Source organism: Osmerus mordax, chromosome 11 (genome assembly GCF_038355195.1).
Source record: "Osmerus mordax isolate fOsmMor3 chromosome 11, fOsmMor3.pri, whole genome shotgun sequence".
NCBI lineage: Eukaryota > Metazoa > Chordata > Actinopteri > Osmeriformes > Osmeridae > Osmerus > Osmerus mordax.
In genome coordinates this window covers 7,411,874-7,437,133 of record NC_090060.1, presented here as the reverse complement: position 1 = coordinate 7,437,133, position 25,260 = coordinate 7,411,874, and the positions used below count along the sequence as shown (strand labels likewise).

The window sequence follows — 25,260 nt, the reverse complement described above, 5'->3', positions numbered from 1 at the left end:
ATCCTGATAACACCGATACAGATTATTGTAATCCTTTTCCAGATTCTTCCAAACAACAGGAACCGTCCGCAGATAATGTGTTTCTCCGCCGCTCTCCACTGCCTTTGTTTTTTAAATAAACAGCCACTTAACAATAGGAGTGTATTTCTCTTTGATGCGCATGCGTGTCACTCCCTGTTCTAGTATTGTCCGTCCCAGTCCTACATGGTCCTGCTGGAAAGTGAAATAAAGTTAACAGAATAATGCTGGTTGACGTCAGTTATCAACCAGACCGTTGCAAGAAAATAATTGGATACAACTGGTTTTCGTTTGAAATTCAGTTGATATAACCGGTAATATAATGAAAAAAATAAGACAATAGGCTTGTGTACCAGTAGGCTATAACCAACAGTTTTATCTCTAGCACTAGTACACTGCTGTGTGGATAAAGAACATTGTTTCTACTTGGTATACTTAAGCCTTTTGTACATCCCTGATCTCCATACTCCTCAATTCCTCAGGAGAATGTAATGTGTTATATAAGCATGTTATACAGCTGTGTATGGAGGAGATGGCAGCTAACTCGTGAGCACATTTCATACCAGCCCAGTGAGCCATATCTAACCCTGCATGCTTCTCTCTCCCCTCCAGACATCTGACTACACAAACCCTGTGACAGATCAAAAGCCTCCCTTGTGCAGTCTTGAAATCCTGTGTGTGTGTCCACACGTGTGTATGTGGGTGCGTGTGTTTGTACTTCAACAACAACAACAACAGGCCACCTAGATGCATACTGTTGGTTTCCAAAATGTTTGTACTCAATTGAAATAGACATTTATTAATAATTGTTATTATTGTTATATTACTATTTATAGTATTATTATTATGAATCTAAATACATTCTGATGTATTCTTCTAAACATACTGTACTGTATGCTTGCAGGACTGCACTGTACATTCACACAGTAGCCGATTCACAAGCACTGCAGGGCCTACTGTACAAGCAGAGGAAAAAGTCTTCAGCATATTAGCGTGCCCTATCGTAAGCGTGATTAATGGCCCAGTGTTTTGCAGGAAGAGGAGTTGACCTTTTAGAGAATGGTGTCTCTGACATTTGTCCCTGATCACCTGAAGCTGCTGGTGGATGATGGGTGATGATGATCCTCGTCCATTCTGTCTGCTGCTCCCTCTGTCATCCCTGAGGGTCAGAGCCACAACAGGACAGAATAGAACAGAGAGTGATAGAATAGAACATGAGAGAATGTCATAGAATAGAACAAAATGTAATAGAACGTAAGAGAATGTCTTAGAATCAAACTAGGGGAGTCAGTTGGCTGAGCGGTGAGTGAGTCGGGCTAGTAATCCGAAGGTTGCCAGTTCGATTCCCGGTCATGCCAACTGACGTTGTGTCCTTGGGCAAGGCACTTCACCCTACTTGCCTCGGGGGAATGTCCCTGTACTTACTGTAAGTCGCTCTGGATAAGAGCGTCTGCTAAATGACTAAATGTAAATGTAAACTAAATTGAACAGAACAGAAGTGCAGGAACAATTTAGTCTAGTTTATAGACTAGACTGACAATTCAGAATTGATATACAATAACAGTCAATCCGTTATCACTGAGTCCAGGTTATCACTGAGTAAAGGCATCACTTCTAGAAAGATCTTTCCCATTCATGTGCTGAAGTATCCTTGAGCAACACTCTGAACCCCAAGTTGCTCCCGATGGGCAGGCCGGCGCCTTGCATGGTAGCTCACTGCCGTCGGTATGTGTGAGTGAGAGTATGAATGGGTGAATGAGAGGCAAACATTGTAAAGCGCTTTGAGTGCCGCTAAGGTAGAAAAGCACTATATAAATGCAGTCCATTTACCATTTACCATTCATACATCTTGGTGAGAATGGAGATTGTGTCCCTCAGGTCGAGATTGTAATCTAGATTATAATCCACGTAACCATCAGATCATGTCCTTTTAATCTTGTCATCAATGTATGTAGGGAATCAGTGGAGTTCAGGCCAAAAGGGTACGTTCAAGGATTTAAGAAATCATCATGGATTATAAGGTTTTAATTCCGATGGAGGTCTATGTAATTCTTCTCATCACAATGACACACAATGACTCTTCACGTATTTGTATATTTGTATGTGTGTATCTACATAGGTAGGCTTGGCTTCATCACGCAATCACATCATGATTCTCTCTCTCTCTCTCTCTCTCTCTCTCTCTCTCTCTCTCTCTCTCTCTCTCTGTCTCTCTCTCTCTCTGTCTTTCATATTGTGTCTTGATTGCTTGATTGTCTCATTTTTACACTTCTCACTCCAGTTGTACGGATTTGCATGTGTGGATAAACTACATTGGCAGGCCGGTCGGCAGGCTGGTCTTACTTATTTGATGTTATCTTAACTGATACGGTCTCTCTTTTCTCTTTCTCTTGTGTTGTCTTTTGATTGATATATCTGATTTCTCTCTTTTTCTTCACTTACTTGCACACATCTGAGAGGAAGTGGAGCGGCTTTGTTGCCAGGTGAGGCTAAGACCCCCCCACCCCCACACAACCCCCCTCAATCAGAAACTAAATATGGCAGACATGGTGCCGCCATATCCTGGAAACGAGGATACCATGGCAACCGCAATGCAGAATCGCGTTGCAGAGTTCTGATGGCTCCGAATGGATGCAAATGGAAAGTTCTCAGCACTCTCTCTTCCGCTCTCCCTACTTCTCCCATCTAATGTATATTTCCCTCTCATTGACTCGAACTTTCTCAGTGCCAGTCCTTTATGTAGTGTCAATCCTGTGTCCCTCTCCCTCTCTCTCTCTCCCCCTCTCTCTCTCTCTCTCTCTCTCTCTCTCTCTCTCTCTCTCTCTCTCTCTCTCTCTCTCTCTCTCTCTCTCTCTCTCTCTCTCTCTCTCCCTTCAATCACTCCCAGGAGCTCTAGAAATGTATCCCCGCGACACACACACACCCACTCACTCAATAAACTACACATGACAAGGACACTCAATATCACATTATCCACAGTTTCTTCAAATCAACTTACAGTTTTTCTCGATTGGTTACACACATTTTCTGAATGCATACCTCATACTCTCAGAACTCTACACACAAATCAAAAACACACACACACAATGGGCAAAACCCGTCACTTCTCCTGCAAAATTAAACTTAACATTCAAAACAATGTTATTTAATCTCAAAATGGTATTTTGTTTTCAAATGACAAACACAAACCATCATATGAATAGACATTTATAAGAACCATTTGAACACTGATGTGCTCAATGTAAAACACTATGATGAATGGAAAACACTTCTTCTTCATTCATCATAGTGAGTTAGGCCTTTTTTTGTTCAGTGTTACATTTACTACATACAGTACATACATAAGTGTGTTGTAAAATATTTGAGAATATTGTTTTTATACTCAGAACACAGAAATACATGGTAACAAATATATTTTACATATATGTACACAGTGTACATCCCAACCAACACAAAGTTACACATACAGCGGTTTACATACAAAACAACAGAATCATTTACTGTATAGTGTATACAGTTACATTATTATTATTTTTCTTTGTATTTGCCGTAATGTTATGGCGTTATTTTCTAGGACCATGTTCATGATTTCAGTTTCCTGTTCAGGAGACAGAAGACGTTCCCGATCACCTTGTGTTGGTAATCTTTCAGTTCTGCCAAACATATAGTAAAATACTGTAAATACTGTGTAGGAATACAAAGTAGGAATACATTTTCCAAATACTTGAAACATACTTTATTTTTACAGTCCTATAGAACAGTCCACAGGCAATACTTTACTACTGTACTCATTGAGTACTGTATTGATATGCAGTAGGCCTACTGCAATTTTGTAGTGAGAGTAGATTTCTTACCTATTCTCATTTCGGAAAGTCCCGATGATGGATGCTACAGTGTACCTGCTCAAATTTGGCTGTACTCTTTGCCCAGCCTCCCTCATTGTTAGACCATGGTTGACTACATGGTCAACCAAAGCGGCTCAGATCTCATCATTTAGTCATTTAGGAGACGCTCTTATCCAGAGATTATGGTCCTTGGCCTTCCTCATCCTCGTCCTCCCTGTCCTCCTCCTCTTATTCTCACTCCTCTGCCTCTGTTTCCAATGTTGGCATCCATTGCTCAAAAACAGAAAAGGTCACCTGTTGCCCTTTTATTCTAAAGCTCTGATTGCTAATTGTAAAACTGTGTGACAGGTGTTTGTCCATGCGATGAGTCAGTGTGCGTATTTGAATGGCAGTGTGTTCTTTGTGAAAACAAAAGATTTTCTTCATGAAAATTGTGCCAAATGCAGAGAATTGTGTGTAGTGTTTTGAAAAAAGTGTGTGTTAGAACTGCAATTTGAGTGTAAAGCAGGAATTGTGCTTGTAGTTTAGCACAATTGGTTCATGGGGTTGGTGCATGAGTTACATGTTGTGGTCATTGTGTCTCAAGTACCAGTATTTGTGTGTAAACAATTGAGAAAAACTGTAATCAAATAATAGGGGTCAAATAGAAGCATGCAATCCAGAAGCCTGGATATCACTTCTGATCCAAACCATGAACACACCAGAGTGATGTAGCTAGTAGTGTTTCTGCCATCGCCACACTACCAAGCCTCACTACAGTCCCTGTTACCCTACTTACAATGACAAATAGGTAGCCAGCTCCAGTTTATATGAGAGCTTTGCACAAATGTAAGACTGCAAACTGGGACAGCCCCTTGAGCCAGTAAATTAAATCAAACAGCAACAGTATTAACTTCCCCAAGACTGCTATTGTGTGTGTGTATGCATGTTCAAACAGAAAGTGACAGAGAGAAAAAGCAAGGGAGAGAGGGTGTGTACATGTGTGTGTGTTAGTGTGTGTGTCAAACAGAAAGTGACAGAGAGAGAGAGTGTGTTTGTGTGGGGGATTTGGAAGGATTTCAAGATTACTGCATGATTACAGCATGCTGGCAGCAGTAGAAAAGCATGGAAATTACCAGAAGATACTGGACTGAAGCTCTCGAGAAAGCTCTCGAGAAATCTAGTTTAATGACAATCTGGAGCGTATTAATGTTCCACATGCTCTTCCCTGAAAGGCAGTCAAATGTAAATTTCACCTAAATATATTGTATTATATAAAATACTGGATCAGCAAGTGGAGGAGGTATGTGGACATGAATACTGGACTGTCATTTCATGGAGGGGGAAAAAGGAGTCTAGGTAATACAACATGCAACACAGGTCACATCTTGTCAGGAATAGCTGTGAGCTGGCAGCTGCCAAAATATCATGCCAAGCTGGACACACACACACACACACACACATGCAGCCCGTTTCCGTAAATAACTCTGGCGTGCTTTTATGGAATCAAGCAACTAGAGCAGGAATAACTGAGAAGCTCACAAAATCCTTTCAGGAAGACTGTCCTGCCCGTGTTGACAACAGAGGTATGACAAGTAGAGAGATAGCGGGCGCAGGAAGGAGGGAGGAGCGGCGAGTCACCGCTGGCTATCTAACAGATAGCCCTCGTTGGCCATGGGAGCCAGCGAGACTGGGCTCTGACCAGGGCATCATCCTGGCCCTGCTTCACAAAACTGATAGCTACTGAGGGGCAGTCCAGCTGACCGTATCAATCTGTCCACAGTCCGGCCGGCTGGGGCTTTAGCTCAGCAAGCCCCTCAGAGACAGAGGAGCACTCATCATCTATTATCAGAGCTCCGGGGACAGGCTCACTAACTAGGCTGCCAGCTGGAGGGAAGGACTGGGTTTTTCCAGGAAGAGCAAACAGATGCCCACCGGTGTCGTTTTTCTTTCTTTTTTGTTGCTAATCAGGAGAGGGAAAGACAGAGTCCAGAAGAAAAGGGGAGGGGAGAATGTTCTGGAAATCAACATGTGCCGGGAGTTGAACCATGGTCTCTGTGGGTGTATATGAATGTGTTAGAACTGGCAGCCTCATGGGGAGAGCTGCTGGGAAAGCCCTGGATACCCTAGAACATGATACGGAGGAAGGAATACTAGGGAACATTCCGGAATGAGGTGGTCATCGCTCATCGTTCCAGGGTGAAAATGTGAAACCACATAAGACTAAAGACTCTCATATATCATCTGTGTCACATCACGTGACAGAGCAGGGGAGGGGGACTTCCGTTGTATGCTGATGTAGCAGTGCAAGCCAAGTCCAGATAAAAAAGTGAATCTCTAACTTCCTCCTTTATACGTTTATACATTCCGGAGATCTACCTCCTTTTTCCTCTGGATAAACTTTGATTTAACTTGACTTTGGTTGCATCATGGGAGGGAGGCAGCGGTACCATCAGAGGGACTGTGTGACCTCTGACCTGGAAACTATTGGTAAAGCAAGGGATGCTTGTTTGCAACCTCTGGGGTAGCTGCGGCCAGGTCACATTTAACTGCGCAAGTTTGTTTGCTTGCGTCTCTGTTTGAGTACAGATTAGCCCTGATAGATAAGGACAATCCATGGAGTCATCTTCTTCATAAAAAGAACAAGGGATAACACCACTGCTAACCAAATACTTTACTAATCAGTGGTCATCTTCAACAAATACATTTATTGGTTAATGAGGATGGCTTTATCACACACAAAAATTCAGCATCACACCAACACCCAGTAGCACACTGAGAGATAGGACTCTTCACACAGCCCTGCTCCCACTTCCTGCTTCTCCTCCCCAGTCTCCCACATCCCCAGGTGAGTGTTTCCTGGTACGGACATCTTGGCTGCCTGCCCTCCTCCTCTCAGGGGCATATCAAGGTCATCTCGGTGCCTCAGGGATCATGACCCACAGCTACCAGACCACCCAGCACCTCCTGGCTCGCCCCCTGGCTGGGACTGTGGAGAGGCAGGGCTGGGCTGTCTCCAGCCTGGGTGGGGCTCTGAGGAGACAGGGTCCCACTGTATCCCTCCTGGTCAAGGCTGTGTCCAGGCAGGACAGGGGTGTGTGGGTGCTCCATGGGGCCTGCTGGGTGTGCGTGGTCCCTGGGCTGGGGGTCTGGGTCTGCCTGGTCCGGCTGGTTCTGGGAGATCCGGGTCAGGAGGCTGTGAAGCTGGTCCAGGCGCTGGGAGATGTACTGTCTCTTCAGCTCCAGCAGGACTGTTCCACTGCGGCTCAGAGATGGCTGTCCTGCTGCTTCATCCTGGACCAAAAACACCGGGATTAGCATTCTGGCTACTGTGTAACTCACTTTTAGGAAAATATATTTATGCAGAGTAGAGTAGAATACAAATAGAGCAGAATAGAGTGGAGTGGATCAAAGTGCAGTTCACTAGAGCAGAGTAACTGAGTAGAGTAACAGAGTAGAGTACAGTAGTGTACTTCCTGAATGTGGCTATGGAGCTGCAGGTTCAGCTGGAGGAACACCTGGTTGAGATGGTGTATCTCCTGCTCGACACAGGACCTCTGGAGGAGAGAGGAGAGGAAGGAGGAAGGAGAGGAAAGTAGATTAGAGGGGAGGAAAGCTAAGCTAAGCAAAGAGAGTGTGGAGGAGAGGACTATAAAGGGTTAAGCAATCATTCGTTTAATTCTGGCAGGACGGAGGATGGATGAGGGGAGGTTATTATATTACGTGGAAAATTGTTTTTCTGCAGGGTGAAAAGCGCAGATAAGCTTACCTCAACCGGTGTAGTGTGCAGAGAGGGACCTAGGACAAAAACAGCATCAACAACACAACACGTTTCAGACCATCTCAGGGTTTAAACATCTGAAACATACTTGGCTGGCATGTGAAGTATTCTCCTTCCTTATGCTATCCAATATTGGAATAATGGCTAAACTACAATTGTACAATCACCACTTGCTGAACATAGAAAACATGGACTGATCTTTGCAAGAGGCCCATTTTTGCATTCCTAAATAAATGTCAGAGGATTTCCAAATGGAGATATAGCATTATGGGTGACACTTTAGACCTGGGTGATTGCTGTAAGTGTGTGTTAATAGCTTATAAAGGTACTCATGCCCACAGTATGTAACATTAATAAGAGATCTTAAGACTCACTAACCTGCTGAGGCCTTCTTGTCTAATTACTCGTCCACAAGCACCTGAATCTAAAAGTGTTACTGCAGATTGAATCAATAAAATTAAAGACTATATTTAGCATTACACATGAAGGTAACTGTACCCTTCTCGTTGGTCGTAGAAAAAGGCTTCCTGAGGTCTTTCAAGAGCTGCTCCACCTTGAAGTATTGATATTTTTGGAGCCTGAGGGACACATGAAGACAGAAATATGATGCCAATTTAGTTTCAGATGCTCATTTTACATATTTAAAAGGCATTTTCATCCAAAGGTTTGGACAAAAATGGTTATGCTTGTATGTGTAAAATATCTCTCCGGCTAATTTTCATAACGCGTAGCACAAATTGAAGTTGGGTGGATGTTAATTCAGTGAACTACACTTGATGTCTGTGTGCTTGTTTTGTATGTCCCGGCCGCTCACCTGGCAGCCAGCAGATGTTCTGTGAACTGTGTTTCCGTGGGAACCCTGACATTGATGAAGTCCTCCACCAACGTCCTCCCTGTCTCCTCTGAGGGGCGGGGCTCAGCCTGTCAGACAGTGAGACTGGACCGTCAGACCTCCACCACCACCCTGGCATCGACCGAGAGCAACGCACAAGGAGAGCGGTGCCTGAGGTGAATACCTGGGTGGAGGCAGAGCTGGTGAAAGAGGAGTGGAAAAGCTGGCTGCTGACGGCAGAGATGGCCTTGTGCAGATTCTGCATAAAGCTCTGGGGCTTGGAACCTGACAGGGTGGAATGACCCATCACAAACATGGAACCTAGAACGACACGTCCTCCATTTTGCTCCGAACTAATGGTCCATTTATCATGTATTATTTCCTTTTAAATATATTTTATTAAAATGATTCTGAATATTATAGTGATTGTATCATTGATAACATACAGTAAACTTCCGTTCAGGCTCTTTGCAAAGTGAAGGATTGAAGTGAGAGGTTATCTAGACTCTTACCTGAAGATAGGTAGGCCATAGCCTGCAGGATGGTGGAGATAAACTGACCAACATCCTGCAGAGTTACCTCAGACAGGTACAGCACCTGGTGGGAGGAGTCATAATAATAGTCCCCTGAGCATTGGGCCAATTGCACGCCATCATGGGAGGAAGCAGGAAGTGATCTGGCCAATAGGAGCAGGACAGGCGGGAATGTGGGGGAGGAGCTGAGCAGCCGGACAACCTGGCAGCCGAACAGGAAGACGGCGCAGTGCTGGGGGGAGAGGTTGCTCAGGGCGACCGGGCTCAGGTGCCCTGGCGACGGTTGCTCTTCTTGGGATGGTTGCTCGGAAATGGCTGGGGAGCAGAGGAGAGGAGGGATAAAAGAGAGAGCAGGAGAGGAGAAAAGATCTACAAAGATATCACTTAAGTAATGTGCACGTTCTTGGTCTTCTGGTTTCCTGTGTGATCTGACCGGGTTCTGCTGAGGTGAGGTTCTGCAGGGAGTGTTGGATCTCCTGCAGGGTCCTGGAGAGAGGAGACACAGCCACCAGCTTGGACAGGTCCTGGTCACTCAGACAGAGAGCTGTGCTCTGCAGGTGCACTGGAAGACAACACCGTTCTTTTTAAATTATTTAAACAATAATTCAAGGGTAGCATTATCTGCATAAACATATTTTTTGCTTTGCCAATCCATAATGTAGAATAGAATGAGACAAATTTAAATAAAACCTAAAGGTGATACCTAAAACTAGCAAATACTGTAGGAGAAAATTAAGTACAGTAACTACATTCATAAATATACTGCTCTACTGTCTCATCTCCGACTTTTTTCTCCTTTTTTCAGTCAATCAAATCTCCTACTGTACATTATACATGCACCATTTGTATGGCTAAAAGCGTCATTAATTAATTAATAAAATGTAAATGCAGAGGTTTCTCAGCCAAATCATGTGATAGTGTGAGCTATGGGTTCCGTGGTCCACACCTGAGGTGTGGTACATGAAGTGTGGTACCTGAAGTGTGGTACCTGAGGTGTGGTACCTGAAGTGTGGTACCTGAAGTGTGGTACCTGAGGTGTGGTACCTGAAGTGTGGTACCTGAAGTGTTGTACCTGAGGTGTGGTACCTGAGGTGTGGTACCTGAAGTGTGGTACCTGAGGTGTGGTACCTGAGGTGTGGTACCTGAGGTGTGGTACCTGAAGTGTGGTACCTGAAGTGTTGTACCTGAGGTGTGGTACCTGAGGTGTGGTACCTGAGGTGTGGTACCTGAAGTGTGGTACCTGAAGTGTTGTACCTGAAGTGTTGTACCTGAAGTGTGGTACCTGAGGTGTGGTACCTGAAGTGTGGTACCTGAGGTGTGGTACCTGAGGTGTGGTACCTGAGGTGTGGTACCTGAAGTGTGGTACCTGAAGTGTTGTACCTGAAGTGTGGTACCTGAGGTGTGGTACCTGAAGTGTGGTACCTGAGGTGTGGTACCTGAAGTGTGGTACCTGAGGTGTGGTACCTGAGGTGTGGTACCTGAAGTGTGGTACCTGAAGTGTGGTACCTGAAGTGTTGTACCTGAAGTGTGGTACCTGAGGTGTGGTACCTGAAGTGTGGTACCTGAGGTGTGGTACCTGAAGTGTGGTACCTGAAGTGTTGTACCTGAAGTGTGGTACCTGAGGTGTGGTACCTGAGGTGTGGTACCTGAAGTGTGGTACCTGAAGTGTTGTACCTGAAGTGTGGTACCTGAGGTGTGGTACCTGAGGTGTGGTACCTGAGGTGTGGTACCTGAAGTGTGGTACCTGAGGTGTGGTACCTGAGGTGTGGTACCTGAGGTGTGGTACCTGAAGTGTGGTACCTGAAGTGTTGTACCTGAAGTGTGGTACCTGAGGTGTGGTACCTGAAGTGTGGTACCTGAGGTGTCCTACCTGAGCCATGAGAGGGAGCTCCTGGGCCTGGTCCAGTCTGGGTCAGGTGACCTGAGAAGAACTACCACACAGAAGGACAGACAGCAGTTAAAACACCCTCAGAATGTACCAGTGTGTAGTCAGGGTGATTGTATCAGTGTGTAGTCTCAGTGTGTGTACCTGTGTGTAGTCAGGGTGTGTGTATCAGTGTGTAGTCTCAGTGTGTGTACCTGTGTGTAGTCAGGGTGTGTGTACCCAGCCTGCAGCTCACACTCCCCACCCTCTGAGTGACAGTGAGCTTGTCCCACCAGGGTCTGGCCCTGGTCCTGGTTCTGATCCGGATCCAGGTTCTGATCCCTGTCCTGGTATTGGTTCTGGTCCTGCCAGGCCTCCCCTGTCAGCCTGTACAGAAGCGCCTCCACAGACCGCAGTAGAGCCCCCAGTAGAAACACACTGGGGTCAGCTGGACAGTAGAACCCAAGAAGGTCAAACAAAACAGAAGTTAGCAAGTGCTTTGTGGCTTTGTGTCATAAACAGTCAAGTTTATAATTGTTTGAAACTGTTTTGTTTTTTAAAATCAATTATTACTGCGAACATTGGAAGTGTTTCATGTTCTTACCTTGAGCTGATTGGACGCTGCTACTTCCCTCTGTCTTGCCATTGGTGCAGGCTTTACCCTGCATGACATCACGGTCCAGCAGCTCTTTAAACTGACTCAGCTTCTTAGGATCCATGTTCTCCAACACATCCTGAACACAAGACACATTCAAAACAGCCACATGCAACACACACACACTACGCAACACACACACTTTCCAACATACACACAATACAGAACACACTCACAATCCACACACAACACACTTGTACTACAACACACAAAACATATAATAGACACTCACAGGTCACCCGTAAAACATCTCAAATACTCAGAACTGTTTACAATTATGAAATGTCTTGTTTGGAGCAGGCCGTGTCTCTCTAAGACTTCCAGGAGCTTTCATTCAGCCAACCCGCCAGTGCTGTGTCCGTGTCAGAAATACCAGGAGGTGCACCTTCACAAGTATCTGGCGGACTTTGTTTTTGTTTACCCTGAGGGCGTCGGTGTGCTGGCACATGTGCTTGTAGAACTGTTGGGTGTCCTTGCGGTGGCGCGCCAGCTGGGAGGCCAAGTGGAGGTTCTGGTCCTCCATTTTGTCATACAGTGTCTTCACGTTGAACTCCTCAAGCTCTACCCGCCCAGACATGCCGCCAGGGTCTGGAGGCACGAGAGGGTGGATAAATCAAATAGTAGGAATGGTAAAAATGGACCGGAGAAAGGGGAGGAGGGAGGGGGGGAAAGAGCGTGTATTTTAAATTACAGAGAGATAGGGAGAGAAAGAGAAAGAGAAAAGGACAAAAAGCGATAACGTAATTGGCAAAACGATTAGGATGGAGTGGATGAACTGGAAGTGACCTTGTCATGGGTTACATCATGAATCATAAATTATGCCCTGCCTGGTGGTTTGGAGGCGTATCAGGTAATGGTCGTTTAACTGGTCTATTAGACAGCATGAATAATACAGAGGAAGACAGTGAGGATCCATCCTTTTGTAACTGCACCAGTAGTTTACTGGAATGGCTTCATGACACTTACTGGAATATAAGCTAATAAAATTGTATTTATAGTTGACTGGTCACTCGTGATATAATGTAATATTTGAAAAAAGATCTATTGAACATATTACTTAGAATAGGATATGTTGCTTTGAGGAAGGGGTTTTTATCATACAGGCTTAATAATAATACTGGTATTTCAGGTGATAAAACTCAAATTTATAGTCAAACTTCATCTGTGTACTATATATGAAATTATATATTGAATACATTACTTCTGTTAATAAGATCTCTGTAGTTTGGGAATTGTATCATCCGGTGTTCATTAGAGGGTGGTGTATTACTGATGTGGAAGTGTGCCGTTGTGGAGCGACTCTCCTTAGTGGCTACTTGGGCAAGGGAGCAAGAACTAGTTACAAGAGGCAGGGTCTAAGGACTAGCGAATAGGGGCTAGATAGTGACCAGGGTGTATGGGCTAGGGGCAAGAGGCTAGCGACTGTGGACTGTGGGCTACATGCTAGTGACCAGTTTCTAGGGGCTAGGGACTAGGGCCTATGACTATTTCCTCTGCTGGAGACTAGGTTTTATTGGCTAGGGGTCAAGGATGTGTTACTTTTGGTTCTAGGTTGTGTTCAGCATGTGGTAGTCCTTCTGAAGGTTACCTCCTCTGCAGACTGCAGGCTCCTCAGTCTCTGCTCGCTCCCCTTCTCCCCTGTTGCCCAGCATGCTGGTCTGGCCTGGGGCGTCCATACTGACACACACAAGCAAACACACACACAGCAGGTCATACACTCAAAATATATTTGATTGAACTTTTTTAAGTTTCTCCTCTCTCTATTTCTTTATATCTCTGTCTATTTCTCTCTCACTCCCACTCTTTGCGTGCCCTATTTCCACCTCCACCCCCCCTTCCCACGGACCTCTCCTGGCTGTAGACGTACTCCACGGGGCGGCAGGGTTCACCCAGGCTCCTCCAGCGAGGCTTGGGCCTCCCCTGGGACACCAGCCTGTCCCGGTTAGGCTTCAGAACCAGGACAGTGGTGGTCACAACCAGGACCATGACCAACACTACACTCAGCACACCTGCACACACGAACGTACGGGGGGGAGGGGGGGGGGGGGAGGTGAGGACACTGCATGACTCAGCAAGGTGCACAAGTATGTATCTAGTGGTTTTCAAATACTTCTGTATTATACATATTTTAGCATTCCTGATATAATATTTATTGTCTTTTTTAGGAACACAAGATTGCTAGATTGGTCATCCAGACTAGTGTGGTGTGTGTCTGTGCATGTGGTGTGTGTATGTGTGTGTGTGGTGTGTGTGTATGTGAGTGTGCATGCACGCCCATACACCCGTTTCTGTAGAGGACTGACTGGTGTGTTACCCACCCACTATGATCCCCCAGTCTGGCAGAAGGTTGAGTCTGTGCTGCTTGACCACCCCGTGTCTGACCAGCAGTGCCGGGGTCATGGGCTGGAAGACAGACGACCTGGGGTCACACTCCGTGCCCTCCTCACTGACCACCACCACCACGCTCCACTCAGACACAGCGTTATCCAGCAGCACGTACTTCCCTGGCTCGGAGAACACATGAGCAAACCTGGAGGACACGGGAGAAGAGGAGATGTTTGGTTGTGTGAGCTGTCTGGTAGAGTTGAACTGGGTCTAGCTGTCCTACCTGGTAGAGTTGAACTGGGTCTATCTGTCCTACCTGGTAGAGTTGAACTGGGTCTATCTGTCCTACCTGGTAGAGTTGAACTGGGTCTAGCTGTCCTACCTGGTAGAGTTGAACTGGGTCTAGCTGTCCTACCTCAGAATCAGAATCAGAATGGGATTTATTTGCCATGAACGTTTGCACAGACAAGGAATTTGCTTTGGCAGGAAGGTGCATACAATAAACATATAGGGACCTCAATTTTAAATATGTGGACTATCTATACTAAGGGTACATAAACTAGAAGTACTAAGTGGAATTAGAATTAAATAAAATATACAATAAAATATAAGTTGCAGTAATTTACAATATAAAAATACAAAACTACAAATATACAAATATTACAAAAAATACAAATGTACAAGATACAATTTTGTAATGCAGTGCAAAAAGCAGTGTGTTTTAAGCAGGAAGTCAACTCTACCTGGTAGAGTTGAACTGGGTCTATCTATCCTACCTGGTAGAATTGAACTGGGTCTTGCTATCCTACCTGGTAGAGTTGAACTGGGTTTGTCTCATCAGGATCTCCAGTCTTCTGAAGGGCCCGTAGTCCCAGCCTGGGTTACTGTTAAACAGGTGGTCCTTCTGGTAGACAGGGAAATGGCTGCTTTCTCGATCTGATGGGACATCATTACAGGAAACCATGTGGTACTAAGGCCCAGACCTATGATATGTTAACGTATGAAGTAGCTTTTATTTCAATTCAAGTAATTTTCTACACCGTCATTGTACCTACGTAACATTACAATACCGTATCCTAGATCAGTAATAGGATCTACATTTACAGTTGGATTATACAGGGAGCAGTAATAGTGTGACTGGTGAGCAGAATGATGATCATGTTGTTGGATGAGAGGAGTGGAGAGGGGAGGAGAGGGGTGGGGAAGAGAGGAGAGAAAGAGAGAGGAGAGAAAGAGAGGGGTGGGGAAGAGAGGAGAGGAGAGGAAGAGAGAGGAGAGAAAGAGAGGGGTGGGGAAGAGAGGAGAGAAAGAGAGAGGAGAGAAAGAGAGGAGAGGAGAGAAAGAGAGGGGTTGGGAAGAGAGAAAGAGAGAGGTGGGGAAGAGAGGAGAGTGGTCTTTGTAGTCTGCATGCAGTACCAGTGTGGTTGATGGTGATCAGGAAGATGATCATGTCATTGGAGGAAAGGCAGACGATGGGGTTGGGGATCCGGGGCAGGACCCTCTCTCCTCTGCTCTCTGAGTCTCTCCTCTGCCTGGAGCCTGCGCCGAACACTTCTATTGGCTCTGTGGACAAAGGAGCCAATGAGCAAACAGTTCCTGGGCCGGTGACATAATTAGGTTTTCCACACAATGGTTTTAGTTCACTCACCTGATAAGAACCGATCAATGAGGACCGTGTCGGTCAGAATCCAACCGAACACACCTCCAGAACCAAACTCCACAAAGTGGATGTTTCCAATGTTGTGGACATGGACATCTGGGCCTAAAACCTCCGCCATTTTCTACGTGTAAAACATCAGTTAAAGAGAGATAAACATATAGACAATAAAATACAATCTCCTAAAAGCTTAAAGGAATGTGACTTGTAGAGTACAGTGGCATCAGTACATACAATGGATAAACGATAACAGATTATCTAATGACTGTTCAGCAAGAACACAGCTTTACATATAGAGTGCTTAGAGCTATTTCTGGATGGTATTATTGAAATCAGGCCCCCAGGGATGTGACCCCAGGCTGCAGATGACAGTATCAGATGACTGGATCAGATGACTGGATCAAATGACTGGATCAAATGACTGGATCAGATGACTGGATCAGATGACTGGATCAGGCCTGTGAGCTGTAATGTCCTCTGCTGTGGATGCAGATGGTTGTGACCCCCTGCCCCCTGATTCCCTCACCCTGGTCCCGACCCTCTCCTCCCTCCGTCGGATGCCCAGCAGCAGCTGTCCGTCAGGTGAGACGTGGGCGGACACCTTGGGCAGATTGGACAGACAGGATAGACCGCACAGCTCCTCCGCTGACACGTAGCTCTCACACTGGCAGCTGTGCATGCACACGCACACACACACACACGCGCACACATGCATGCATGTTATTTTATGTTTCTTCATCTTTGTACAATTTCTTGCAGTTCCCAAGCAGTCGGTTGTTTCAACCATTTGGACATTTTATCACTGCTGTTTTGTGTTAAATGTGAATTGGGATTAATAAAGTTTAATTAAATGACGTTTTAACATGAGAGAGAGAGAGAGAGAGAGAGAGAGAGAGAGAGAGAGAGAGAGAGAGAGAGAGAGAGAGAGAGAGAGAGAAAGAGAGGGGGAAAGAGATAGAGGAAGAGAGAGAGAAAGAGATAGAGGAAGAGAGAGAGAGAGAGAGAGAGAGAGAGAGAGAGAGAGAGAGAGAGAGAGAGAGAGAGAAAGAAAGAGATAGGGACAGAAAGCAAAAGAGAGACATAGAGAGGGAGGGTACAGAGGGAACAAACATAATCCTTTACAACAAGTACGTGTACAGTACATCATTGCTGTATCTCTGCTGGTGACCAGAGCCTCCTCCAGACCCGAGGCTCTAAGCTGCTCTCCAGATGGGTGTGGTAAAGGTCAGCAGACAACAGACCACATAATTTAAATGTTCCCCAGCTCGCAGGGACCCAGCGCTGGGCTCCCACCGTTTCTCTCTTTCACGGATCCCTTTGACCACTAATTTAGACATGAAAGCCTCAATGGAGCTAAATAATATTGATTTTCTGCATGTGGATGCCATCATCTTTACATAGCAGACAGTAAAGTATAGCCAAATCATGGAGAATGTCCATTAGCTATAGACTACTATCAGACTTGAACCGAGGGTTGTTTTTAGCTTTAAGAGCATTTAACTATAACGGACCACCAGGGCATTGAAGCAACACTAGACGTCATTTGCTTTACAGCCATGCATGATCACTGAGGGCCAGTATAACAGTGAGAGCTGTGTGGGTCTCCAGACTCACATGCCCATCTCCACGTCCAGCCAGCCCCCCTGGAGGCCACAGGTGGTATTGCAGGAGTAGAAGGAGGGTGAGACACACTCTCTGGTGGCCGCCAGCCGCACCTGCCCACCGGAGCAGCGACGGTTCACCTGTGGAACACACAGACAGGTGTGTGTAAGGCACGTACACCACCTGGACCACACAGGTTTGAACCACAAAGATATAGCCTGTAGAACACTGTGTCAACACGCCCGCCAAACACACAGACAGGTCCCATCTGGACCACACTGTTGGAGACAACAGAAACCCAGACTTCAGAACATAATAATGGTTGAGCTATAGGGCACACACTGAGGCTAACCTTTATGTTCTGTGCCAGAGTGAGACTCCTGGAGATGTTTCTTGCTGTTTCCCTCAATGCTGCAGGTCTTACCCCACTCTAATTATCTGGAACAGTCTATTCTTTTTATGTCCTCTGTCTGTAGAATAACATCACGTAAACCATTTAAAGATGGGGCGCTGAACTGCCTCCAGAGAGTTTTTAAAGAGTTGATCAAGGACCTTTTTTATTGATGAAATTGTGAATTTTATATGATGTTCGTTTTACTTTTATATGTTAGTTGTTTTAAATTACAGTTTTATAGCCCTGTTTTTATGACTGTTTTCTTTTTCAAATCTGTACTCTCATGTCTGGTTTTTATTAAGTTGTGTGACTGCAAGGCTCGCCTGCCAGGGAGACCTTGGTTCTCAGTGTGAGTCCGCTGTCAAAATAAAAGTCCAGTAAATAAATAAATAAATAACCTGGAGCCCCTGCTGCGATCAAGATTGGTAATAAATCAACCAGGGTGAAAGAAACAGAACAGCCAAGGGCGCCTTGCTGACTGACCGGGTCGAAAACTAATTCTGAAACTTCTGTAAGGATCGATGTGAATGGTGGTGAAGCGAGGTGACTATAGGAAGAACTTTTCAAAAGAGAGTCTGGGGACAGAAGACAGTTTGAGAAGAGGGATTCTAAAGAGCCCGTCTATCTCACCTCTGGCTGACAGTCCTGAGGGCTGTCGGCGCTGGAACTCCTGAAGTCCAGGTCGTCGTAGAAGACGAAGCCGGTTCTGCACACGCACGACCCGTCGGAATGTTGGAAAGCGCGATTCTCACCCATGCAGGTGCAGGAGGAGGAGCCTGTGAGGTCAACAGTGTATGGTAAGGGTTGCATGTAAATGTTGATGTTGTTATGGTAACAGAGGAGGAGAGGAGAGTGAGGGAGGAGAGGACAGACCTGGCAGGGAGGTGGAGGAGCTGCCGCAGGGGAAGCAGGCTCTCTGGGCTGGCAGATGGTTGAAGGTTCCAGGCGGGCATGGGTGGCAGTCCTCCAGCCGACCAGCGCTGCTCTGGTTCCCATAGGAACCAGGGGGGCAGGGCAGAGGGGAGGGGGAGCGCGGGGGGCACACGTAGCCAAGGGGACAAGGGTTACCGTGGTAACGTTCTGATCCTGTAGCAGATACATGGGACAGGGGTTACCATGGTTACCCCGGTCATCCCGAAGCTGAACCTGCTACAGTCATGTATGGCACTACAGCACTGACTCAGCATCACATTCTCTTTTGGAGGTGGTAAAAATGTTCAAGTGAACAGAATCACTGACCTGACATTACGGGCCCACTGTACTGCATGTTCTAGATGTTTCATTGCTCCAACACACCTGATTCTAATGAATGGCTCGTTATCAGTCTCTCATATTCGGCAGAGCTTGTTAACAACCCATTCATTAAAATCAGGTGTGTTGGGGCAGGGAAACATCTAGAACATGCAGGAAAGGGGGCCCTGAGGACCACGGTTTAACACCACTGCTGCAGGGTAACATGGCAGAGTGGGCCTGTCAGGCGAGGGCGTCTTAGAGGCAGTACCTGGGGGGCAGTGGTAGCCTGGAGGGCAGGGCAGGCAGTGGGGCTGGGGGGACTGGCGGGGGCGGTATGACCCCCCTTCACACATGGCACAGCAGTGCTCCCGGGAGCCCCGGGGCCCACTGGTGTTGAGGGGCATGGACCCCCCCTCGCAGACCTGCAGGGTGGAGCTGTTGGCTGGGCAGTAGTAGGGGAACAGACACCTGGGGGGGTTACATAGAAGTCTCATAAACTGTATCTGTGAATTAAAAGCAAGAAGCTCTGCTTAGCTTGTATCTTCATGAATTAGTTGTTAATTTGGAAGCACAATTTATGGACTTAAATAGATTAGACAGACCAGGACCGGACTTACAGTTGCTTGACAGAATTGTAGGTGTAGGAGCCCTCTGGACAGTAAAAGCCTTCAGGACACACAATGGGATCTGCTGTCTGTGGCCCACAGTACGAGCCTTGCTTACACAGCCTTTCTGAGACAGCACCTGCACACACGCATATACAGGAATGTATAGACATACAGACCCATACACATACAGACACACACAAATACAGACACACGCACTACTATTAGAACAAGCAGGTCCAACCACATGGAGCAGCTCTCAGGAGTGACCAGCCATCAACCCACCAGGAGGACACTGGTACCCAGCCCTGCAGGCTACACCCTCCAGGTTGGGCCGGCCAGAGGTCCAGGGGTCAGGGCAGTATCTGCCCCCTGGGCACGGCTCACACTGCCTGGGATCAGCCGCCCCGGGCTGGGCCCTCAAGGTGCCCCCTGGGCAGAGGATGGGGGTGCCCCGGCCACTGCACCAGTGTCCTGGGGGGCAGGGGAGGCCAGAGTAGTCTGGCAGACCTGCAGAATGGAGGAGAGATGACATGAGGCTGTGGAAAGAGTCCAGTAGGCTGAGTGGGATGTCCTGAATCTAGCTGTGATCCACGAGGTGCTTCACAGATGTCACATCCAGCGATATAAAAATGATGCGACGATCAAGTGCTCATCTTCAGTAAGTGTAGCGCTATCCTAGTGTAGTGTTATCCTCTTGAACAGGCAGGCTGCATATTAAGTGAATACAGAGAGGCAAAGATGGAGGCAGAGTGCAAGAGAGAGAGAGAGAGAGAGAGGGAAAGAGACAGAGGGAGGCAGAGAGAGAGACAGAGGGTGAAAAACGGAGGGAGAGAGATTAGCGTGGTTATTAAAGGTCAGTATGATATGGGAGATAGAGTCTCTCCAGTGATCCCAGCGCTAGCGGTGAATGTTCCAGAAGGAAATAAGATGATTAGATTACTTCGGTGTAATTGCTCGAGGAGCTTGCTCATTGCTGTTGCCAGGGGTAACATGTCATCCCCCAGCCTTACTCTTCCTCATCCCCCAGCCTCACAGCCTGAGCCCTAACCAGGCTCAGCCTCCAGCCTCACTCCTCCTCATCCCCCAGCCTCACAGCCTGAGCCCTAACCAGGCTCAGTCTCCAGCCTCACTCCTCCTCATCCCCCAGCCTCACAGCATGAGCCCTAACCAGTCTCAATCTCCAGCCTTCCACATCCTAATCCCTCAGCCTCACCCCTCCTCATCCCCCACATGCCCCAGTCTCCTCACCCTCAAGACCTAGACCTTTGTGGCAGCGCATTCTCACCCGTAGAGTTGCAATAGTATCCAGGAGGACAGGGGAGGCAGTCTCCCTTGCTGCCTGCCCCAGGGGAGGGTCTGTAGGAGTGGACAGGACACGGCCTGGGCCCTGCCCCTCCTCCATGGTCCATCCCCACTACCCCATCACAGTAGTGGCCTACAGGACACAGGTGCAGGACTGGGTCACCTGGGTGGGGGGGTGCAGAGGAGAATAGTAAGAGACAGAACATAGAAAAGAGAAAGAGAGGGAAAGAAAAGGAGGGAGAGTGAAAGAGAGACATAGCTACAGATAGGCAGAGATGGAGGGGGAAATAGAGAGAAAGGGAGAGAAGGGAGAAACCGAAAGTATCCAAAACCAGCAACGCCTCTAGACAGCGATTATTCACAATGTCCTCATGTATTATGTGCAAAACCAACCTGCTAGACACCAGTGCTGGGGAGGGCAAGGCAAACAGTCCTGGATATTGCCCCCTCCTGGGGCAGTTCTAATGGTGTTGGCAGGGCACGCCTCTGCTCTCACTGTCCCCTCAGGGCAATAGAACCCTGATGGTGACGGATAAATAATTAGCATAACTGATCAATCATCTACCGGGTGTGTCGGAGGCAGTTTGGGCTCACCTGGAGGGCAAGGCCCAGCACACTGCTCCCCCCACTCACACCGGCTCCAGTCAGCCTGGAGCCCCCTGGGGGTGAACTCTGCACTGCCAGACACACACAGGTAGCCCTCAGCACACACAGCCTGGATACGCCCCGCCCTGAGCACACAGAGCACAGGGGAGATACACGCGCATGAAGACACGCTCACGCACAGGTGGCTGCGCCTGCATTCATCACGCACACATTCATACACAGTCATACACAGATGCCTACAGTATGCAGACACACATTTACATACTTGCACATTTGCACACAAACATGCTCAATAACGAACAGAACAGTCGTATAATCACAGGACATAAATCCACATTGTTCTCTTGCCAGGGAACGTATTCTCATCATGGAGAACATATACATCATTATGACACATCCCAGGTGCTAACGAGCCCTGGCTGTCTCTGAACCAGAACTGGTGAACAGAACATGCTGGAGGCCTCGCTAATTACTTGTATCAGAACAGGAGGAGGGGAGGAGAGGACAGAGAACGAGAGCAGATGAGACGAGACGAGAGAAATGGAGAGGTGAGGACAGGACAGGAAAGCAAAGGAGGAATCAGGAAGGACATGAAAGGGAAGGCGGATAAAGGACAGAGGAGAGGAGGAGAGGAGGAGAGGAGGAAAGGAGAGGAGGAGAGGAGGAAAGGAGTAGAGGAGAGGAGGAGAGGAGGAGAGGAGGAGAGGAGGAGAGGAGAGGAGGAAAGGAGGAGAGGAGGAGAGGAGGAGAGCAAAGGAGAGGAGGAGAGGAGGAGAGGAGAGGAAAGGAGAGGAGGAAAGGAGAGGAGGAGAGGAGGAAAGGAGAGGAGGAGAGGAGGAAAAAGAAAACACAGGAAAGGAGCAAAGGAAAGGAGAGGAGAGAGGAGAACAGGAGACGCGATAAGAGAGAACAGAGAACAGAACACAACAGAAGATGAGAGCTGACAGCAGGCTATGGGGCCAGTGGGTCTGTGAGCAGGTGATAAGAAAAGTCGAACTCCTCCTCCTCTGTGTGCCCCTGCCTGCAGTAGCTCCCTGGGGGGCAGGACAGGCACTCCCTCTCCTCCTGCAGCCCCCCCTGGCCTGGGGGGGTAAACGTGCCATTGGGACAGGGCTGGGGGACCATGGTGCCTGGCAACAACAACATGGATGGTATCCATTGTTTTCAGAATGACTTGAACTCTCCAGGGTGTGTGTGTCTGTGTGTCTAAGCCTGGTAATATTTGATACTGGGTGTGTCTGTGCCTGCGTGCACATATCAGTGCATGTGAGTGTGTGTACCCCTTCTGATATTTGGTACTGTGTGTGCGTGTGTGTGCAGTGTCAGTGTCAGTGTGTGTGTGTGTGTGTGGGCATATGTGTTTGTGTGCATACCTGCGGGGCAGAAGGCGTGCGGGGGGCAGGGCCAGGGGTCCCCTACGACAGCCTCCTCGCAGTAGAAGCCTGGCCTGCAGGGAACACAGAGCTCTGACCCAGGGTTGGGCTGGTACTCTCCTGTAGGACAGGCCAGTGCCAGGGGAGAACCTGCTGGACAGTAGTGGCCCTGTGGAGGGGAGGAGGGGAGGAAGAGGAAGAGGAGGAGGGGGTGGGGAGGAGAGGGGAAGAGAAAGATGAGAAGAGGGGAAGGAGTGGAGGAGAGAGATGTATGAGGGGATAAGGAGGAAGAGAGGGAGAAAGGATGAGAGGAGAGGGGGAAAGAGAAGGATGATGCAGAGGGGAAATGAGAGGAAGGGAAGGAGAGAGAGAGGGATGAGGAAATAAAGAGAGAAGTGAAGAGAGAAGGATAAAGGGAAGAGGAGGGTGATTAAGGTTTTAACCTGAGGCAGAAAAATAATAGATGAGGGTGACTCAAAAAGGGGGAGGGATGGATGGAGGGATGAGGATGGAGTGAAGGACAGGTAATGGGTTCTACCTTGGGGCAGAGGACAGCGTAGGGGGTGGTGGAGGAGAAGTCGTATGGGCAGTAGAAGCCAGCAGCACAGAGACCCGAGGGGGAAGAGAGCCCCTCTCTGGCACAGTACCACCCAGGAGGGCAAGACAAGCAGCCCTCGAGAGAGACACCACCTGGAGGAACACAGAAAACAGGAATAAACTCAAGAACAACACCACAGCAGCAGTTGGAAACTGCTGGCAAGTCAGAAACATTTAGTACACTTTATTTCGATTCATTGATGCACCAAACCCAATGGGACAGTCTTCTGTGTTTGAACAGGTAGTTTAATCAAACGCACCCGTGCTGTTTCTGACACTGCCTGGAGGGCAGGGCTTGGGAGAGAGGCAGCCCTCCGGGCAGTAGTGACCCAGGGGACAGGGCCCGTTCCCGGGGAAACTGTCTGAGCGGAAAGGGGTTGGTTCTGAGGCCCCGCCCTGGCAGAAATAACCATGCTGACAGGGTCCTGGGCGTGGCAACACACACAGATCATCAGTACATCTTACAGTAAACTATGTATCAACTAGCTATCAAATGACAAATCACGTCTCACACTATTCTAGTAATTATTTTAGTACATAAAGAACTCCACAAATTTGTGTTGAGCCATGACATCTGCCTGTCAATTTCAATGTTTTGTACTGAATGAGAGAGCCTGTATCTGTTGCCTTCTTGTTGTGACTACGGCAGGTGATGGTGATGTTGTGACTACTGCAGGTGATGTTGTGACTACTGCAGGAGATGTTGTGACTACTGCAGGTGATGTTGTGACTACTGCTGGTGATGTTGTGACTACTGCAGGTGATGTTGTGACTACGGCAGGTGATGTTGTGACTACTGCAGGTGATGTTGTGACTACGGCAGGTGATGCTGTGACTATGGCAGGTGATGTTGTGACTACTGCAGGTGATGTTGTGACTACTCTAGGTGATGTTGTGACTACTCCAGGTGATGTTGTGACTACTCTAGGTGATGTTGTGACTACTCCAGGTGATGTTGTGACTACTCTAGGTGATGCTGTGACTATGGCAGGTGATGTTGTGACTACTCTAGGTGATGTTGTGACTACTCCAGGTGATGTTGTTGATACCTTGCGGTGCTGTGGCCCCAGGTGAGCTACAGTAGACCCCAGAAGGACAGGCCCTGCAGACAGAGGCAGACCAGGCTCCTGTCTGGTTACTGAGGGAGCCTGGAGGACAGGCCAGGGGCAGAGATGACCCGGCCGGACAGAAGTGTCCTGAAAGGGGCAGAGGGACCGGCGGCAGACACTCAAGAGAATGGTGGTCCATGCTGCTCACACTTTGATTTTAAGTTTATATCTAAAAGTTTATTCAATGCGAGGTGGATGGAATTAAACCACGCTGAGAAATGTGGATACAGAGTTTTCAATGACTCAGTGCATCAGTGTTTCCATGACAACATGAGCCTCACCAGAAGGGCAGAGCAATGGATTCTGGGTAGCGAGGAAGGGGCACATGGTTCCGTTGGGGCAGGTGAGGCAGTGGGCGGAGCCAGGACTGGGGCTGTAGGTGCCAGGCTCACAGGGTGTCTCTTTTGCCGTGCCAACAGGACAGCTGTGCCCCGCCGGGCATGGGTAACCATGGAGACCATCGCCAGGGCGTGGGGTGGGGCTCCCGCCCAGACACACGTACCTGGACAGGGAGATGAAGAGAAAAGCAATCCGAAGAAGTTGTACACTTCTAATTAAGATTAATTAAGACAGAGTACCCTTACAGCCAGAACATTATCAGTAGTATAGTTATGATTAGTATCATTTCAGCACAAAGGTTTACCCTGCATCACACTGGGCAGTGTCGGAAGGCAGCACCAGGGCCGGGGCGCTGCAGAAACGTCCTGCCGGACATGGCGGGCAGTCCTCCCGCCTCTGCAGGGCCGGGGAGGGGGAGAGGGAGCCGGGGGGGCAGTGGAGGGGGGAGCCCGCCCCAGGGGGGCAGTAATGGCCAGGGGGGCAGAAGGCGGTGGTGCTGGAGTTGCCCTAATGAGAATAGGCAGGTTTTTATGAGCTGAGTAGACACTGTTTAGTTACTGGGCTTTGAGGTCATGAAGCTAGTGAAGAATAGTAGGTAGTGTAGTGTT

The 25,260-nt window shown here is 47.8% G+C and overlaps 1 protein-coding gene across 1 annotated transcript; it reads right to left on the bottom strand.

Annotated features, from left to right (window-relative positions):
* Positions 1-6,530: 6,530 nt before the first annotated feature.
* On the bottom strand, positions 6,531-23,378 carry si:ch211-286b4.4 (uncharacterized). The gene is made up of 31 exons (XM_067246646.1): positions 23,366-23,378; positions 23,146-23,297; positions 22,608-22,776; positions 22,232-22,364; positions 21,223-21,359; positions 20,612-20,791; positions 19,609-19,833; positions 19,336-19,462; positions 18,987-19,186; positions 18,359-18,571; positions 18,116-18,261; positions 17,104-17,231; positions 16,016-16,160; positions 15,481-15,613; positions 15,249-15,395; positions 14,642-14,768; positions 13,826-14,037; positions 13,354-13,516; positions 13,096-13,184; positions 11,929-12,095; positions 11,457-11,586; positions 11,068-11,300; positions 10,859-10,919; positions 9,422-9,550; positions 8,968-9,303; positions 8,640-8,740; positions 8,438-8,544; positions 8,122-8,201; positions 7,612-7,640; positions 7,316-7,399; positions 6,531-7,136 (listed from the first exon to the last, which is right to left on the bottom strand). The coding sequence occupies exons 1-31, from the start codon at positions 23,376-23,378 to the stop codon at positions 6,768-6,770; spliced, it is 4,665 nt and encodes a 1,554-aa protein (XP_067102747.1). The 3' UTR covers positions 6,531-6,767.
* Between the last annotated feature and the right edge of the window lie 1,882 nt (positions 23,379-25,260).